At 38.9% G+C, this 21,011-nt stretch overlaps 1 protein-coding gene across 4 annotated transcripts in view; it reads right to left on the bottom strand.

Moving 5' to 3' along the window:
* LOC106868979 (uncharacterized) overlaps positions 1–21,011 on the bottom strand; it is a 35,004-nt gene that overhangs the window by 11,369 nt on the left and 2,624 nt on the right. For 2 of the 4 annotated variants that reach the window (XM_089345769.1, XM_089345768.1), the window contains exon 2: positions 7,521–7,588. The exons of the other annotated variants lie outside the window; for them this stretch is intronic. In XM_089345769.1, coding sequence (XP_089201895.1) covers positions 7,521–7,588 — 68 coding nt within the window. The remainder of the gene's footprint in view (positions 1–7,520; positions 7,589–21,011) is intronic. 4 annotated transcript variants of the gene reach the window in all.

The raw sequence follows: 21,011 nt of genomic DNA, 5'->3' as shown, positions 1-21,011 counted from the left end.
CAAGACTTATCGTAGATGGCGTAATAAGTCACACCCTGACAATGTCGGGTTATACTGCTAGTACCATAATAAAGCTGAAGTTGTGTATCTGTGTGAAGCCTTTTTAAAAGTTTATAGAAATCAACATTTTCCACTTTTTCGTAAAAATTTTTACATCAATGGAATTTTCTCGATGTGAACTTTCCAGTGCAGCAATTAGATTTTTTAAATTCCGTTTACTTTGTGTGATTTACGGGAGATTTGGCTGTTGTTTCTAGCAACTTTTATATTTCTTCCCTTCTACCCATACCGGCATTCTTACACATTGATCACATGCTCAACATAAAAATAGAGAGAGTAAGAGTAAAAGAGGGAGAGAAAGAAAGAGAGATAGAGAAAGTGATACATACAAAGTCATAGATTAACTTGCTTTAAGACTATTCTTTTCACTCTTTGTTCTTCTTCCTCTCTCCCATTTAATAGCTTTCTTCTATCCTTCTACCTCTAACATATTTTTCATAACATAGAAACGTAAAAACACACACAACCACACATATGTGATCTGTGACAACAACATACACATAAACACATACACACAACATTATTGATATAAGATTTACTTTGTGTGTGTTTCTTATATAAACACGTGTGCGCATTGCTATTTTATAACTGTCTTCCATTCTCCCTTCCTCTCTTTCTCTCTCTTCATTGCTCCCGTTCTCTATTCCTTTCTCCCTCTCTCTCTCTCTTCCTCTCTCGCTCTCTCAAACGCATACACACGCACGTACACACAAGCATTCACTACAAGATAACTCATGTTCGTCAATGTTTTGTAAATATACAAACTACGGAGCTTATGCAGACAGGACAACACATTGCAAGGGTGTTAGGGTTAGGGCTTTAGGGTCAGGGTTAGGGTCTTAGGGTTAGTTAGGGTTAGGGTTAGGGTTTTAGGGTTAGGGTTAGGGTTTTAGGGTTAGTGTTACGGTTACGGTTTTAGGGTCAGGGTTAGGGTTTTAGTGTTAGGGTTTAGTGTTAGTGTTAGGGTTAGGGTTAGGATTAGGGTTAGGTTTAGGGTTAGGTAATCGTGCAGGTGTTAATCTGATAAATTACCAAAATGTGAAAAGTACCGAGCCTGCCATCTGTTATAACTTTTGTTGTTCTGTTTAATATATACATACATTATGCCTCCAAAGAAGAGAGTTTGCTGGGGAAAGAAAGCAACCGGTTTAAAATAACAGCAACAGACTGCAGCAATTCACCACATTCCAGAAGCTACTTTGAACATAATGCAAGATGGTGCATCAACATCTTCTGCCCAATCTGATAGAATTCTGGCAAAACTGTGTAGCAACAGATCGCCAGCAATTGCTTCATCACAAATTGCCGTCCTAGCTCCTGTGAAAAGGGATCACCCTGCTATGTATAATCGGGGCAGCGCAAAAAGTTGTTTTGCACAAACATTTCTATAGCCAATTAGACGGATGAAATTTACATACGCTTAATAATGTTACGCAAAATAGCCTTCAGACTTTCCCTATTAATTTTATCGTCTTTTGAATTATGAACATATTTACATCATAAGGGTTTTTTCGTTGTAAGGCTTTCTTTTTTAGTTGATTTTCACCTAGCAAGACTTATCATAGATGGTGTATGGGTTATACTGCTAGTATATATATATATATATATATATATATATATATATATATATATATAAATATAATTAAGGGATCAGCAAATATTTGCTTCACCATATACCGAAGTTCAGAAATAGCAGCTAAAAAAGCTGAGAATCCCACAGATAGCATCACTTGTAACTTACAAGTGATGCTATCTGTGGGATTCTCAGCTTTTTTAGCTGCTATTTCTGAACTTCGGTATATGGTGAAGCAAATATTTGCTGATCCCTTAATTATATTTATAAATATATATGAGCTTTTAAATAAGTTCTCCACCAATAATGGTGCTTTCATACCGATGGGCTTGGTAAAAATTGTTAATTGTTAATTGATTTATTAATTAATAAATTGATAATCCTTTACCCTTTTAATTTGTATATATATATATATATATATATATATGGGGCTAATGCAGTTTCACACCTCTCCTTGAAAAATGCATTTTCTGGAAAAAATTTTTTTCAGATTCCTATGTTTTAGATGTCAGAGACTACGAATACGCAAAAAAAAATGTTTTTTTAATTTCACCCTCTCCCCCCACCCCACCTCACTCCAATTTAAAATTTTGAACATTTTTCGAAATTGATTCCCCTATATTTTAGATGACGGAGATTCCGAATATGCAAGAAACCACGTTTTCAAAATTTTAAATTCAATATGCCTATATAGATATGTGTATAAAGAGATAGATATATATAGCAACAGTAACACCATCTTCTCTAGGACCGCCACATTTAGTTGACAAATATATTTTATGAATAAACGGATAAAGAGATAAATAAGAAAGACAGACAAATAAATAAATGGATGAAAAAGTTCAAAATTTAAAATTGGGGGAGGGTGTGAAATTTGAGCACTTTATTAAACTTTATAACATTAATTATTAAACATTAATGTTTGTTTCTTATAAAATGGTGTATATTTAATCGACATTCAATTATTATTAATGATTATTTAAGGCAAACACAAATAAAACGCAAATTCTTTTCACTTTAATCTTTTTGTCTATATTTAATTTCGATTTGCATATGTTCGTCAATTTGCTACAATCTCTTTAAAGTAAACAAAATCAAAATATTAAATTGGGGGTGGGTGAAAGAGGTGGGGGATGAAATTTTTAAAAATTCATTTTTTGCATATTCGTAATCTCTGACATCTAAAACGTAGGAATCTAAAAAAATTTTTTCTTAAATACTGCATTTTTCAAGGAGAGGTGTGAAACTGCATTAGCCCCACATATATATATATATGTATATATATATATATATATATCATCATCATCATCGTCGTCATCATTTAACATCCACTTTCCATGCTGGCATGGGTTGGATGGTTTGATTGAGGACTGGTAAGCCAGAAGGCTGCATCAGGCTCCAATCTGATCTGGCTAAGTTTCTACAGCTGGATGCACTTCCTAACGCCAACCACTCTGAGTGTGTAGTGGGTGCTTTTACGTGCCACCGGCACGAGGGCCAGTCATGAAGTTCTAGCAATATATATATATATATATATATATATATATATATATATATATATATATATATATATATATACACACACACACACATACAGAGAGAGAGAGGGGTGACTGTATAGTTACAGGGCTTGCTTGTTGACCATTTGGTTTGGGGTTCAGTCCCATATGTAGTGTCTTCTAATATAGCCTCAAGCCTACAAATGCCAGGTGAATTAATCTGGAAACTATGGCATATATATGTATGCATGTGTGGGTGTATGTATGCACATGTGTTATATGTATGTGTGCACACATGTGCACATATATGTGTGTTTACATTCTGCATTTTACATCAAAACTGATTGAGCTACTAACAATGTTGCTATCATTTTCCTATCAACGAATCATCTGCTGACTCTGTACCTTCATAGCCGGGTGAAATAAGGAGATCCCTTACTTTAAAAAAAACATAGATAAGGCATAGTAACAGGATGATCACCAGGTTGTAAAACAATACCACTAGCATTGAAAAATAAACATAAAATAACATATATATATATATATATATACATGCATACATTTCACTGAATAGACTATCAGATGTTGTTATATACCACTGGTCACAATGCACTTTTTTTGCATTGTTTTAGCCTTCAAATGATACCACCCTATTGGCTAGCCATGCAGGCGAACGTCCACCCTGAACAGAATGCCAGTCCATTGTGGAGTTAGCCATTTACAGTTGAGTGGACTGGAACAACATGAAATGAAGTTGTTTTGGTCAAGAATACAATGCATTGCCCTGTTTGGAAATCAGAACCATGATCTTGCAATTATGAGAGCAACACCTAAACCACTAGGCCACACGCCTTCAAACACACACACACACACACACACACACACACACATATATAGTGTGGAAATTAAGATAAAAGCCAGCATAAATATTTAATCCCTACATAGGTACAGATGTAGCCATGTGCAAGAAGCTTGCTTCTCAATGACATGGTCCTGGGTTCAGTCCCACTGTCTAGTGACTTGAGCAAGTGTCTTCTACTATAGGCTCAGGCTGACCAAAGCCTTGTGAGGGGATTTGGTAGACTGAGAGAAGCCCATTACGTGTGTGTGTGTGTCTATGTCTGTGTGTGTGTGTCTGTGTCTGTGTGTGTGTGTGTATCTTTGCATCTGTGTTTGTCTCTCCACCACCATTTGACAACCGGTGTTCATGTGTTTAGGTCCCCATAACTTAGCAGTTCAGCAAAAGAGACTGATAGAATAAGTACCAGACTTAAAAAAATAATAAGCACTGGAGTCGGTTGCTTCAACTAACAATTCTTCAAATGGTACCCCAGCATGGCCACAGTCTAATGATTGAAAGAAGAAGAAGATAAAATTTCCATTTCTCCATTGCAGTTATTTGGAATGTAACACTGGATGTTGCAAGTGCAGTTGGCTGCGAACCCACAATGGATCATCAGGGGACATTTTATATGCCTCCCCTTACAATGCTACATTCCAAATAACTGCAACGATGGGGTGAATCTTATTCCTTTAATCTTTTCTTTGCCTCTGTCATCAGATAGTGGCCATGCTGGGGCACTGCCTTGAAGAATTTTAGTCAAACAAATTGGTCCCAGTACTTATTCTTTGTAAACCTAGTACTTATTCTATTGGTGGTCTTTTGCTGAACTGCTACATTACAGCGACATAAACACACAATGGGCTTCTTTCAGTTTCACTCACAAGGCTTTTGGTCAACCCAAGGTTATAGTAGAAGACACTTGCCCAAGATACCATGCAGTGGGGCTGAACCCAGAACCATATGGTTGAGAAGCAAGCTTCTCTCCATACAGACATGCCTGCACCTATGTATATATATATACATATATATATGTGTGTGTGTGTGCGACAGGCTTCTTTCAGTTTCCATCTAGCAAATTCACTCACCTGGCTATAACACAAAACATTTGCCCAAGGTGTCCAGAAACAAACTTCTTACAATACAACTATGCCGGTGCTTATATAGGAACTAAATAGTTATGCAGGCATTTATCTTAATTTTCTACTATGTATGGTTTGTATATCATAATTAGTAACATTACTAGGTTCAGTGGTAGACTGGAAGCTGACTGGAAAATGATGATCAACATTTACAACTACTACTCATTCAGTAGTAGACATATATCTAACTGTATGTGCATACACATTCTTTACTTTCTCTCCTTGTTTCTTTCTGTGGAAGAGCGTAGGCTTGAAACATTAAAGACTTTTTCACTTTCCGAGTGTTAAACTAATACATCTGTTTGTTGTTGCGGGCTGGCTCTTGTGAGGGTGGCGCGTAAAATGCACCATTTTGAGCGTGGCCGTTGCCAGTGTCGCCTGACTGACCTTTGTAGGATTTTCAAGCGAGATTGTTGCCAGTGCCCCTGGATTGGCTCTTGTGCGGGTGACGCATAAAAAGCACCATTTTGAGTGTAGCCGTTGCCAGTACCGCCTGACTGGCCTTCGTAGGATTTTCAAGCAAGATCGTTGCCAGTTCCCCTGGACTGGCCCTTGTGCGGGTGGCACATGAAATACACCAGTTTGAGCGTGGCTGTTGCCAGTACCGCCTGACTGGCCTTCATAGGATTTTCGAGCGAGATCGTTGCCAGTGCCCCTGGACTGGCTCTTGTGCGGGTGACACATGAAATACACCATTTCGAGTGTGGCCATTGCCAGTGCCGCCTGACTGGCCTTCGTGCGGGTGACACATGAAATACACCATTTCGAGCGTGGCCGTTGCCAGTGCCGCCTGACTGGCCTTCGTGCGGGTGACACATAAAAGCACCCACTACACTCTCTGAGTGGTTTGCGTTAGGAAGGGCATCCAGCTGTAGAAACTCTGCCAAATCAGATTGGAGCCTGGTGTTGCCATCCAGTTTCACCAGTCCTCAGTCAAATCGTCCAACCCATGCTAGCATGGAAAGCGGACGTTAAACGATGATGATGACCACCTGTCTTCGCCTTTTGTTATTTTGTGAATTCTCCCCAATATATATATATATATAAAATATACAAAAATGGGACAAGAATGCAAAACATCCAGAGAGTTAGGTGATACAAAAAAGGGACAACAAAACATCCAGACAGATGATACAAGGAAAACAAGGACAGGTCATTTGGAGTTTTCTATCCTCAGTCGAGTTCCAGATTATCTTTGCTGGTTATACTCGAGATTGCTCCAATCTGACTAGTCCCAAGGAAAAAATAAGCTAAGAGTATTAGATTCCTTGGAAGAAAGCAGCGAATGTATACGAAAACGAGGATGGAAAAAAACAGAGAAATGTTACACAAATACAAATGCAATTAACAAGACATAACAACAGGTGTCTTTTGACTAATGACGAATTAAATTAAGCTGGCGTGTGTGGAAGTAAAGCCTTATATGTATAGGCACAGGAGGGGCTGTGTGGGAAGGAGTTTGTTTCCCAACCACATGGCTCCCACTTCAGTCCCACTGAAGGCACGTGTCTTTTACTATAGCTTTGGGCCAACCAAAGCATCAGGTGTGGATTTGGTATCCAGAAACTGAAATAAGGCGGCGAGCTAGCAGAAACGTTAGCATGCCGGGCGAAATGCTTAGCGGTATTTCGTCTGCCACTACGTTCTGAGTTCAAATTCTGCCGAGGTCAACTTTGCCTTTCACCCTTTCGGGGTCAATTAAATAAGTACCAGTTACTCACTGGGGTTGATATAATCGACTTAATCCATTTGTCCGTCCTTGTTTCTCCCTTCTGTGTGTAGCCCCTTGGGGGCAGTAAAGAAATAAGAAACTGAAAGAAGCCCATCATATGTGTGTGTGTGTGTGTGTGTGTGTGTGTGTGCGTGTGTATCTTTGTCTCTGTGTTCATCCCCCACCACCAGTTGGCAACCTGTGTTAGTGTGTTTATGTAACTGTAACTTAGCAATTTGACAAAAGAGATCAATAGAAGAAGTACCAGGCTTGAAGCAAAAATAAGTAGTGGGGTCAATTTGTTCACCTAAAAATTCCTCAAGGCTGTGCCCCAGCATGGCCACAGTCTAATGGCTGAAACAAGTAAAAGAATAAAAGAATATATATATATATATATATATATATATATATATATATATATATATATATACATACATAAGAGTCCTTCATTCATTTTTATGACCATTTCCAATGCTAGCATGAGTTACATGAATATATTATACTGAGGCATCATTTTACTGCTGGGATGCTCTTCCAGTTACTAACCCTGCCTGTTTTATTTTAAGTTAATTCAAGTCGGGAACTGAATACAGATACATGCACATGTGTGAATGTATAGGTGTGTCTGTGTGTGTGTGTGTGTGTGTGTGTGTGTGTGTGTGAGGGTAAAACAGGTTTAGATGTCGGCACTAACCTGAAAACCAAATGCACCGCAACCATCAGTAGTGGAAGCATGGACAGGATTGGGTCGTGGTTTACTTCCTGCAATACGAGAGGAGATACTTTAGTTATATACACAATAAACAGAAAGTTAGTTTGGAGTGTATATACATGTGTGTGTGTGTGTGTTTATATATATATATGTATGTATATATGTGTGTGTGTGTGTGTGTGTGTGTGTGTGTGTGTGTGTGTGTGTGTATGTATGTGACCTTGCTTTGATCTTGGATGAATCCAGGTGACTTTATGTTTCAGCTTATGGTGAAAAAATGTGTTCCCAACAGCCAACCCTAGTTCAGAGCACATTTGTAGCAGGTGTAAACCATTTTTGTTCACCTTACCTATTCCATACCACCCAAGTACATTCCAAGCACTACTGTCCCTGCCAACACGTGCATTGAAGTCGCCGAGAACAACCAACTTCTCATTCAGAGGGACTGAGAGGATACTACTTCTAAGTTCCTCATAGAATGCATGGATATTTTCTTCATTTGCTGAGAGTGTGGGAGCATAGATGGAGAAAACAGTCACAAAGCGTCCACAAGAGAGAGGGATCCGGAGTTTCATCATGCGGTCATTTATACTTTGTGGTTGTTCTAGGTCTTTCATTAAATTACTTCTAATTGCAAACCCAACACCACCCTCCCTTTTCTCTCCCTTTGGCCTCCCAACCCAGAACACTGTGAAGCCGGTTGCGCTTTCAACAAGATGATCTTCACCTGAACATCTTGTTTCAGATAGAGCTGCAATATCAACATTAAGACTTCTCAGCTCCTTAGTTACTAGAGCTGTTCTTCTTTCAGGCCTATCCGCTCGATCCAAGAGAGTTCTCACATTCCAGCATGCCAAGTTAAGTAAAACCTTTTTCCTCGCATACTTTTTATTATTGCTTATATTTCTTCGTTCGTTCCTGCTATATTGAACCACCGTTAGCCGCAGTAAACTAACCAGCAGAGTGCGGACAGGCAATTTTTAATGCACCTTTTCTAACACCTTCCCAGTATATCCAGGTGAGCAGTGTTCTCCTTAAAAGGGCTGCTCAGACACAGGATTCTCCACCGAAAACAGCCCCTGTCCATGAAGACATGTTAGCGATGTTAAGATAAGAACCCTGCCGCCTTATGTGCAGATTTGTAACTGTATGTTTCCAACCGGTCAAGTCTGCATACGTCGCCACTCCTCCATCGCCACAGGACTTTTCTCGCCTCCTTTCTTCTTTCTTCCTCTCCTCACCTGCCCTTCTCACTCCTTTTTACTTCCTCCCCCCATCCATCCTTCCCCTCCTCTCTCTCTCTTTCTTTTCCCTAATTTTTTCTCGGGTCATACTAAGATGACTGTGATTTGACAGTGTTTTGTCTTGTTGGGGACATCTGTACTTCATTGGATTTTAGTGACAAACGCTTGTACAACACCTTTGCCACTCTCTAGGTCAAAATAGTATAATCCAGTGACAAGCGAGAGCAAGATGACTAGTACTAAGTTGACTGCAGATTTTATATCAGAGTATCCTCTCCTAGGCTTTTCTTCAAAAGGAGACTGCAAGCCAGTAGTGGTAGATCTATTTGAATTCGGAGTTTTATTCTCCTATACTGGTTGTCCTAACCACGACCTCATAAAAAAATTAAAAAAAAAAAAAAGAGCCCAGTCTGCTCCCACAGAAGTCATGGACCTGGTTTTATGTCGGAGTGTCCTTCTCCTAGAAGAGTTGCCTTCACTTGGCTAATGGGCCTCATCTACCCCACATATTAAAAAAAAAAAAAAAAAAATACATAGAAATGTATTTTCTATGTATTTTTATAAAAGATGTAGATATGAAAGGAGAAATGTAAATGCAATGGAGATACATATAAAATATAAAATATAATATATATAAAAACGATGTGTAAAAAACACAAATACGATGTGTAAAAACACATAAAGATACATAAAAAGTAAATATAAAAATATATAAAAAGTAAATATAAAAAATATAAAAAATAAAAAAAATAAAAAAAATAAATATATATATATATATATATACATATACAAAAAGAAATGCATATAAAAATACACACACACACAGCACAGCACAACAACACGCGCACACAGAATTTAAACACACACACAGAAACAAACATTGTTGGGTGGACGTTACTACACAGTAGTTCTTACGTCCTTTTGACGAGTCTTATTTTTCATCCCGCAGGATGCCAACAATCACCCTCCTCACCAAGCGAGCTTGGTGGGGTTGCCAGTTTAGTCGCCGACGACCCGACCATGAGACAGGTTGTACTGGATTACATGTTGCTAGTAGCGCTCAGGAATACTTATAAGAGCGACCTGACAGTATTGCGAGGAGCTGATTGTGATACTGATCACAAAATGGTTAGGGCTAAGTTCAAATTCAGGGTTCGTACAAAGCGCAGTGCAGGTGTGCGAGTCCCCCCAAAAATTGATGTAGGACAACTTAAACAGCCACAGGTCTCACAGCTATTTCGGGATTGATGCAGTAATATTTATTTTGAAGGTTCATGGCAATCTTTTCGAGAAGGATTATATAAGGCTGGAGTGGATGTGCTGGGTTTTAAGAGGAGACAACATAGAGATTGGTTTGACTCCAATGATGCAATGGTAAATGAGCTACTGGCAACAAAGAGGTCTACTTATGAAAAACTTCTTAACCCAAACATTAAGGGCAAAGAAAAACTAGAAAAGGTATACAGAGCGCAGAAAGCAGAACTGCAAAAGGAATTAAGGAGGCTCAAAGATACCTGGTGGAGTAATTTGTCTGAGGAAATACAGGCATCTTATGAAAGGAAAGACATTAAAAACTTGTACGGCTTATTGCGACAAGCTTTTGGACCGCAGTCCTCAACGTATGTTCCCTTGAAATCAAAAGACGGAAATGAGGTTATTAAGGATCCTCCTGGAATAATGAGCAGATGGAGGGAGAATTTTGCGGAACTTTTCCATAATCCATCTGTAGTGAACATGGATGTCATAAATAATATCCCCCAAAGAGTGATAATGCAACACATGGACGATGTGCCTTCCATTGAAGAAGTAAAACTGGCAATACGGAAACTGAGATCCAACAAAGCTCCTGGGCTGGATGGTATTCCAGCTGAAATTCTGAAAGCAGGTGGGGATCACATCTCCGAAATTCATAGCCTGTTGTGTCAAGTTTGGACTGAGTCCTCTGTGCCACAGGAATGGATAAATGGCATTCTAATCCCTATATACAAAGGTAAGGGACCCAAATCAGTGTGTGGTAATTCCAGAGGAATAACTCTCCTGGCACATACTGGGAAGATACTTTCGAGGATCATGTTAGAACGTCTCGTGGAGAATGTGTGTCCACATGTGATTCCTGAGGAACAGTGTGGTTTCAGACCCGAGCGGGGAACGATGGATATGATATTTTCTGCAAGGCAGGTTCAGGAGAAATGTTTAGAGGAAGAAATGCCACTATACCAGGTTTTTATAGATCTAACTAAGGCATTTGACACGGTAAACAGGGATTGTTTTGTGCAAACTTGGTTGCCCAACACATTTTGTGAGCCTCTTCGAGAAATTGCACAGCAACATGAAAGCTCAGGTAGTTTTTAATGGTAATCTATCTGATGAATTTTCAGTGGACAACGGTGTAAAACAGGGAGATATTCCTGCCCCTACACTTTTCTCTATATATTTTGCCACATTGCTTTGGTATGCATTTGAGGATTGTAACAGGGGAATTGGAATCAGATTCCGGACATCTGGTAGCATATTTAATCTGACCAGGTTTAAATGTAAGGCAAAGGTTTTCAGAGTACTTGTCAGAGAATTGCTCTATGCTGATGATGCTGACTTGCTGGCACACACAGAGGAAGATATGCAACATTTAATGGATAGATTTTCCACTGCATGTACATATTTTGGACTCACAGTAAGTCTGAGAAAAACCAAGGTAATGTTTACCCCCACACCTGGACAAATATACACTGAACCAAACATCTTCGTGAACGGAACAAGATTAGAAGTCATTGACACCTTCGTTTACCTTGGAACCACACTGTCAAGGGATGGTGGTCTTGATGCAGAAATATACCATCGAATAGCGAAGGGAAGTGCTGCATTTGGAAAGCTTGAAAAGCGAGTATGGGCTGATAGAGATATCTCCCTGCAGACAAAAATCAGCATCTACAAAGCGTGTGTATTGACTGCACTTCTTTATTCAGGCGAAACATGGACCACTTACAAGCGTCATGTAAAGATGCTAGAAAGGTTTCATCAAAAGTGTCTAAGAGTAAAATGGAAGAGTTTTGTAGCAGATACGGAGGTTTTGCGCAGGGCGCACTGAAGCTCAATTGAAAAACATATTATCCTGACCCAAATGAGATGGACTGGGCATGTAATTAGAATGAAGGATGATCTTATTTTATGGTGAGCTCAGCTCTGGTGAGCGACCGCGGCAGAAACCGAGAAAGAGGTATAAAGATTGCATTAAACAAAACCTAAAAAAACTAGATATGTATGAAAGTGATTGGGAAGGAGATGTTCTGGATCGAAGCAAGTAGAGAGCTGTTGTCAGGACGAGCTGTGATGTCCGGGAGGAAAAGATGCTTCAGCAACTTGAGCTTAAGCGGGCCTGTCGAAAGGGACAAATTGTAAACAGTGGAGAGTATAGGATGTGTATTGTATGTGATCGCGTTCTTCTGTCAAAAGCAGGATATGTGAATCACATGAAAACACGTGAGGGTAGAAATTCCAGACACCCTAAATACCAACCGCCTTCTGCGACCTGTGGCATATGTCACAAGGTTTGTAAAACAATACCCGGACTTAAGAGACATATGCTGGTTAACAGAGGCGTTTCCTTAGAATCAGATACCAGCGGGAAAGGATCAAGAGGCCTGAACATTTGTCATCTGTGCTGTAGACCTTGTCGCTCAGCAGCCGGACTTCAAAGTCACTTGAGGGCTCACCAACGGAGTGATTGTACTGCGTGATGATATGTGTGGATTGTTGATGGGATGGCTATCGTCTGTCAAGATGGAGCGGTCGTCATATATATATATATATATATATATATATATATATATATATATATAAACAATATATGAGTATATGCATATATATATGTACATGTATGTATATACGTTCATCTACATGTACATATAGATACATATAGATACATATATATATATAATAAACACAATATATATTTTTATGTGCTACTATTAGTTTCATGCAATGAAAGCATCCTAGACAGTATTTTTTAACACATCTAGTGCTTTATTGCAATCTTCAGGCAATGCCCACATAGCATAACAAGCTAAAAATAGAATGATAGGATGAAAGAAAAAATGAGAGAAAAAAAAGTAGACATAAAAAAAGTGGACATAAAAAGTGGAAGGTTGAAAAACCAGAAAATGAAAAAGAAAACCGAAGAAGGAAAAGGGGTGGGAAAGAATTAGAGCTCTGTCCTCTTTGACCGTAAAATATAAGGCTCAAGGGACAGTGGCCTAGAATCTACAGTACAGCTGCTCAATTTGAAGAGGGTGGTACTTTCCAGTTCACCAACAGAAACTTAGCCATATGCTTAAAACTGCTGAAAATTTTGGATCTCGAATTCAGCAGTGTGGTAGAATGCTTAGATCTGAAAAGGAACTGAGTTCTTTCAGCTAAAACATAGCTTACATTTTTTTGATCCATTGACATATGGTGAGGATTTTTCAATTATTTTCCACTTTATTATATGTGATGTTAGACTTCAAACCCCATATGTGGCAAGCCAGAAAGAAAAATGTGTGGTTAGCATTGTAATTTTTGAAGTTGCTTTCATAGCTCTTCTTATTGGTTGTGTTATCATCTAACATTGCTGTATTTTCTACCTCATATAAGATAGATTTAATCATACATCATTGGTCAAGTGGACAGTATCCTGGGTGGCGACAGTTGCAGCTGGATTTAGGCTATTGGTGTTGACCACGTGTAACAATACTCTTCATACTGGGGCAGCAGCTATAGGATAATTTCACAGAACACCTATTAAATATTTCCCTATATCTGTAAGTTGCAGGAAAGTGTTTGTCTAGGAGAGATGGGAATGTTAGTTTTTAGGGAAAAAGGCAGGGGCAAACCAAATAATTTTCCTTGGCCTATTTTTAGGTTCCCTTTCCTTCTTATTCTGATTAAAACTAGAGGGGTTATGTATTACTTTATCTTTAATGCCACTAGATCTATTATTAATATTTTGATTAATGTTAGAGGGATTATATATTAATCTATCTTTGAAGCTACTATTGGCTAAGGCATTGTAATAACAGGGAGCTCCTTTCTCGAAAACTTCTTTGAGGGAAGAGAAGTTAGACACTCTGTTACTAATGTTAGATGATATCAGGTCTTTAAATATTACAGGAGGGCAACAAACTGTTAATGCATAGAAGCAAGTTTCTCATTAGGCTTATGGAAAGGCTTACGAGGAGTTCTAGGGAAACATCTAAAAATTCAACTTTAGACAAAAAGTAGCTGCTGTAATTTTAAGGGCTAATTGACTAAAGGTAGAAATAAGTTATTTTCTAAATCTATCAAGAGTGTGACCATTACACTCATGGGAAATACCCAAACCATTGTCTCGGTATAGAGCAATGTCATGATACTTCAATGTGTTTCATATAGACAAACTCACAAGGTCACAGATGTCAGCACTATTATATGACCCCATAGATACATCAAATAGTTTGTCATCATGTGACTTTTTTACCCACACTAATCCTTTACTAAACAGTAGTGTTTTCCCCACATGCCTGATAAAATCTAGGTCTATAGGGTCAATATTAGCATATGATTTAGCAAACTCAATGGCTTTATCAAGCAGTGATCTCGCTATAGAGGAATAAAAAGTCTATGATATCAAACTGGGTGAATTTAGCCTTATACTTATTACTAATGTTCTTAAACCAATCTATTACTGTTAAACTGTTATTCCGTTGTTGAAGCTCAGTAATATTTCTAATTCTATTATTAATGTTTCTTAGCCCAATTTCAGATCTTACTGGGGTCAACAATCTACAAGTAGGATTATCATGAAAATTAGGTTTATGGTTTTTCAAAAGTAATCAAAGCTTCTAATCTATCAATGATATTACTACATTTAGCAAGGAATTTAGCCTCATCATTAATATCCTAGTATCTCTCTATGTTAGCTTACACAAATGCCACACCTGAAACCTTCCCTATGTTGGATCCAGAACTTACATTGGATTGTAAACCTACATGCATGTATGTATATTTAGAGAAATGTATGTATGTAAATATATACATACGCACTAAATTAGATCTTTTCCTATGTCCTGAATGTTAAAATACCTTGAGTCTAATGAATCCTGCAACTGAATAATAAATGCATACATACATGTTTGTGTGTGTGTGTGTGTGTGTGTGTGTGTACTATGGGCTTCGTTCAGTTTCCATCGACCAAATCCCCTCACAAAGCTTTAGTCAGCCTGGAACTATAGTAGAAGGCACACGCACAAGGTGCCATGTAGCGATACTGGACCCAGAACCATGTGATTGGGAAGCAAACTTCTAACCACATAACCTTGCCTATGTATATAAAATTTACAAGTATATAAATTATAGTGTGCTACTATCTAAACTGTATAAATATATTTTGTTTATATTTGATGTGTGTATAAAAGCATTAGTTATTGCATCATCATCCTTTAATGTCCGTTTTCCACGCTGGCATGGGTTGGATGGTTTGACCACAGCTGGCAAGGCAGAGAGCTGCACCAGGCCCCTTCCTGATTTGGCTTGGTTTCTACAGCTGGGTGCCCTTCCTAACACCAACTACTTCACAGTGCAAGCTGAGTGCTTTTAACATAGCACTGGCATGAGTGCTACTGCGTATCTGATGCCAGTCCTTTCTATGTGGCCCCAGCACAGAACTCTTGCAGGCCAACCCTCTCTACCAGGGTGAGCAGCATTGACACTTCTGCTCTGGAGGATGAGTCTTCTTGAGTACAGCAAGGGGCCAGATCTCAATCTTTTGTCAACTCCTCCATAAAGTTCAGTGTCTTGAGGTCATCCATCAGCACTTCATCCCATGTTTTCCTAGATTTCCCTCTTCCATGAATTCCAATTACATTTTCTAAATATTTAAAATGATGTTTTTTCCATTTCAACCTTATTCTCATTATCAATATAATTCATTTTCAAATTCTAAATATCTTTAAAACATTAAAAACACAAGATTTGTATTCAACCCTTTGTTCACCCTGTGTATCATGTGATATACAGGACCACATCAACTGGGACAAATCCACCCCCAGTATCGGGGGTATTTGTCTTGCAAGTTGCTAAGTGACCCTGTCAGCGCTGGTGCCACATAAAAAGTACCTGTGTTGATGTCATGTAAAAACCACTGGGGCTGGTGCCACATAAAAGGCACTGGTGCTTATTCCACGTAAAAAGCACCAAGTATACTCTATAAAGTGGTTGGTGTTAGGAAGGACCCAGCCCTAGAATCTATGCCAAAACAGACAAGGGCCCAGTGTGACCCCCCCAATCTTACCAACTCCTGTCAAACCGCTCAACCCATGCCAGTATGGAAAACGGACATTAAATGATGAAGATGATGATGACGATAATGATGATGATGATTTTCCTGGTGTTCATGCATCATATATGATACATATTCCCCAGAGTAATTTGGGATTTATGAAAGGAAAGCTTTATATTACTTAAAAGATATGAAACATGGACTAACTAAGTGTCTGAAAACAAGCATGAACATTTATTATAAAAATGCTTTTGTCTGGCAAAGATGTTATGAAAACAAAAGATAATATAAAAAAGTTGGAGGTCAGTTTTTGAAAATCCAAGAAAAAAGTTGGGGGAGTAAAGTGCTGGATGCCCTTCCTGTCACCAACACTAATCTATTTCCAAGCAAGGTAATATTTCGCCATGGCCAGATATGGAAGACTGAAAATGAATGACATCGATTGTATAATGGTGAGGCATGTTTACAACCATCAAGTGATGTCAGGACAAGGGTACACACAACACTTACACATATCTTATGGTTCTGAGTTCAAATCCCACCAAGGTCAACTTTGCCATTCATTCCTTCACAATTAATTAAATAGTATTGAGTGTTGGGGCCAGAAGGGTCCATCTGGAGTCACTGCTGAGATGCTCAAAGTATTTGGTAGGGTAGGATATGGATTAGTCACCCACATAGTTAATCAGGTTATTCAGGAAAGCCTAATACCCAGTAACTGGTTTAGCAGCAGTATTGTTGGCTGCTACAGGGGTAAGGAAAACTGCCTTCAATAGAAACAATTATAGAGGCACCAAACTTCTGGGCCAGGTGATGAAAATGACAGAGAGAGTTATAGCCCAATTAATTAGGAGCTAGACAAAATGCAGTTTGACTTTGCCAAGGGGAGAAGCATTTTAGTGGAGATGCTAGTTTCATAGTCAGGCAACTTCAAGAGAAACACTTAACCAAAAATAAACCATTTAGAAGCGTATTAATTTCTACCCATATCTCATCATCATCATCATCATCGTTGAATGTCCACTTTCCATGCTGGCATGAGTTGGACGGTTTGACTGAAAACTGGTAAGCGCGTGGGGAGGGGGTGGGGGCTACACCAGGTTCCAATCTGATTTGGCAATGTTTCTACAGTTGGATGCCCTTCCTAATGCCAACCACTCTGAGAGTGTAATGGGTGTTTTTTACGTGCCACTGGCATGGGTGCCATTGACCTGACATGAGCATCGGCCATGACTATGGTCTCACTTGGTTTGACAAGCATGGCGTATCGCCAAAGGTCTTGGTCACTTGTTACTGTCTCCATGAGGCCCAACACTCAAATGGTGATTTTTATAAGCCACCAGCATGGGTGCCAGTCAGAAGGCAGAGGTGCCAGTCAGACGGCAGAGGTGCCAGTCAGACGGCAGAGGTGCCAGTCAGAGGGCAGTGGCATCGACCACAACTACAATTTCACTCAGTTCAACAGGTCCTCACAAGCACAGCATATCACCCAACAATTGAAGGGTGCTTTTAACAGGCCAGTCATGCAACACTGGCATCGGCCACCACTATGATCTCACTCGGCCATGACATCATTGCCTCCATGTGGCCCAACACACAAAAGGTACTTTTACGTGCCACCAGCACATCGGTCATGACTTTGATTTCCCTCGGTTCAACAGGTCTTCACAAGCACAGCATATTGCCCAATGATTGAAGGGTGCTTTTAACAGTTAAACAACACTGGCACCAGCCATGACTACAATCTCACTTGGCTTGACAGGTCTTCTCAAGCACGACATACCTCCAAAGGTCTCAGTTGCTTGTCATTGCCTCTGTGAGACATGGGATGAGGTGGTGAAGCACAATCTTCGAATGTTGGGCCTCACAGAGGCAATGGCAAGTGACTGAGATCTTTGGAGGTCTTCCTGGGTCTACCTCTTCCACAGGTTCCCTCCACCATTAGAGTGCAACTTCTTCACACAGCTGACCTCATCCATATGCATCACATGACCATACCAACACAGTCGTCTCTCTTGCACACCACATCTGATGCTTCTTATGTCTTGCATGCACACTGGCATTACACCTCCAGCATGGCATACTAGCTTCATTTCTTACAAGCCCACACGTCCTCAGCAGTCACAGCCCATGTTTCACTGCCGTATAGCATGGCTGTTCACACACGACATCATAAAGTCTGCCTTTCACTAAATGGAATCATAGTCTTCACTTTTCTTTGTTTAATTTTAATTGAATAAACCTTATACTGTATATTGGTATAGTATGAGGCTTACCTCTACATGTGACCCCCCCCCCCCCACACACACACGAATTTGATATCTCATAACTTTCAGAAAAATGGATATTTTTTAACTAAATTTTCTGCAAATATGTCTCAGATTGTGTAGATTCTGTGCTGAAAAAACATTTTTCAAACGTCAGGTGAAGAGTTCCAGAAAATTCAAATTAGTCGCCTTTGTTTCCTCCTAACGTTCAGAAAAAAAAGGGGGGGGGCAAATTAGTAACCAGGGCAAAATTTGGTGTACAGATGGGTGTTTATCAATGCTCAGTTCTCAGTTCCGTTCTTTTCATCAGTGTTGTGAAAAAAAGATTTTTTGCGAGTGGGGAGGTGGGTTTTGAAAAATTCACGCAAGTCAGCTTTGTTTCTTCATAACTTTCAGAAAAATAAGTATAAGTGCCTTTCAGTGTGTGTACATTGTGATTATATCAGAATGTGATATGGAAAAATAAATTTCATGGACTCATACACATATCTACTGAGGCACATCACATATATCTACAAAATGAAACTTGAAATTTCAGTAAAAAGCTGTGATGTGTGTCTGTATGTCTGTATGGGTGTCCTTACTAATTTCCTCCAATATAATTGTAAGTTACACTGAAAGATATTTGTAGAAAATTTCATTAACAAATGGCCGGGGGAGGGGGGCAAAATGAGGCGTTGTTACTGCACTTTTGACTTGAGACAAGATATAATTTTTACAAATGTCCACATAGGAGCAGGCGTGGCTGTGTGGTGAGTAGCTTACTTACTAACCACATGGTTTGGGTTCATTCCCACTGCGTGGCACCTTGGGCAAGTGTCTTCTACTATAGTCTCGGGCCAAAGAAAAGCCTTGTGAGTGGATTTGGTAGACGGAAACTGAAAGAAACCCGTCGTATATATGTATATATATATATATATGTATGTGTGTGTGTGTATGTTTGCGTGTCTGTGTTTGTCCTCCCAACATCGCTTGACAACGGATGCTGGTGTGTTTACGTCCCCGTAACTTAGCGGTTTGGTAAAGAGACCGATAGAATAAGTACTAGGCTTACAAAGAATAAGTTCTGGGGTCGATTTGCTCGATTAAAGGCGGTGCTCCAGCATGGCCACAGTCAAAAGACTGAAACAAGTAAAAGAATAAAAGAATACCTTACAAAAACTATATCAGCTCAGCAAATGGCCTTTGCTAAATGCAGTCAAAACATTGTAACATAACCTGGTCACTATTTCAGACAATTATCTCCGTTCTGTTTGAACATAGAGGAAGACAAATTTGGCTGGGGCAAAATGAGTAAGCCAACATAAGCTAATTTGCCACTCCAAATGGACTAATACACATCATTATCCATCCTTAGACATCAGAAAGATCAGAAATGCAAAAGAAAAAAATTAAATATCTCAGTCAAATGAAAGCGAGTTAGGGAAAAATGGCACATGTTGCAAAATTAACGAAATTCGACTAAATAAAAAAGAAGTTAGCAAAGAATATTGTAGCTTCTTCACGATCTGCTGGAGTGTCCACTTTGTGATATTCACCATGCAGTTAAAGACAAATTATTGAAATGAGACATTACTCATTTTACCCCATTTTAGACATCATTTTTTTTGAAACTTGGAAATTATCAAATTAGACATTAGTGTGGGAAAAAATTGACTTGGAATCCAACAGAGAAAATAATATTGATTGTTAAATACCAAAAATTATCCAGGTATTTTATTAGCAATTTCACTGACAATCGCGTCAAAGTTGAGAAACACTTTCTTGAAAAAAGCGGATCTGCCAGCTGATTACTCTCACAACAACTGTACTGACCAGTTTTTACTCTAAAAGACAAATACAACAGTACAAAATGATGATGCAATACTTACAGTGTAATGATTTCGGTTAATGTTGACATCATTAGCCGGAAACGAAATAAAAAAAAAATAGGGCAACAGGTGTAGAAAACGAATATGAAAACAAAAATACGTGGAAAGCAATGGAGGGGGAAGGGGACTTCGGAAAATTCACAAGATCCGAGTTTTTCCCTCATAACTTTTAGGAAAATGGATATCTTTTAATGAAAGTTTATATACCTTTCAACCGGCATACATTACGATTATAACGAAATTTATGGGCAAAATCTTTTCCGAAGGGGTGAGGAGAGGACTTTGAAAAATTTACAAGATCCGTTTTTTTTCCCTCGTAACTTTAAGGAAAATGGATATCTTTTAATGAAATTGAACATATGTACCTTTCATATGGCATGCATTACGGATGCCAAATGTGCCGAACAAAAATAAGGGGCTTACGGCACATTAGGCATCCATAATGCATGTCATTAGAAAGGTATATATATACACAATTTCATTAAAAGATATCCATTTTCCTTAAAGTTACGAGGGAAAAAATCGGATCTTGTGAATTTTCCGAAGTCCCCCCCCCCTTCGGAAAAAAGATTTTACCCACAAATATCGCAATAATCGTAATCTATGCCGTTTGAAAGGTATTTATATAAGATTTCATTAAAAGATATCTATGTTCCTAAAAGTTATGAGGGTAAAACTCAGATCTTGTGAATTTTCCGAGGTCATCTCCCTCCCCCGTTGCTTTCCGCGCATTTTTGTTTTCATGTTCGTTTTCTACACCTTTTTTTTATACCCGTTGCAATTTTTTCTTTTTTTTTTCG

Source organism: Octopus bimaculoides, chromosome 29 (assembly GCF_046866305.1).
Source record: "Octopus bimaculoides isolate indiv1 chromosome 29, ASM4686630v1, whole genome shotgun sequence".
Lineage (NCBI taxonomy): Eukaryota > Metazoa > Mollusca > Cephalopoda > Octopoda > Octopodidae > Octopus > Octopus bimaculoides.
The sequence above is the reverse complement of the archived record's forward strand: the minus strand, read 5'-3'. Positions and strand labels throughout refer to the sequence as shown.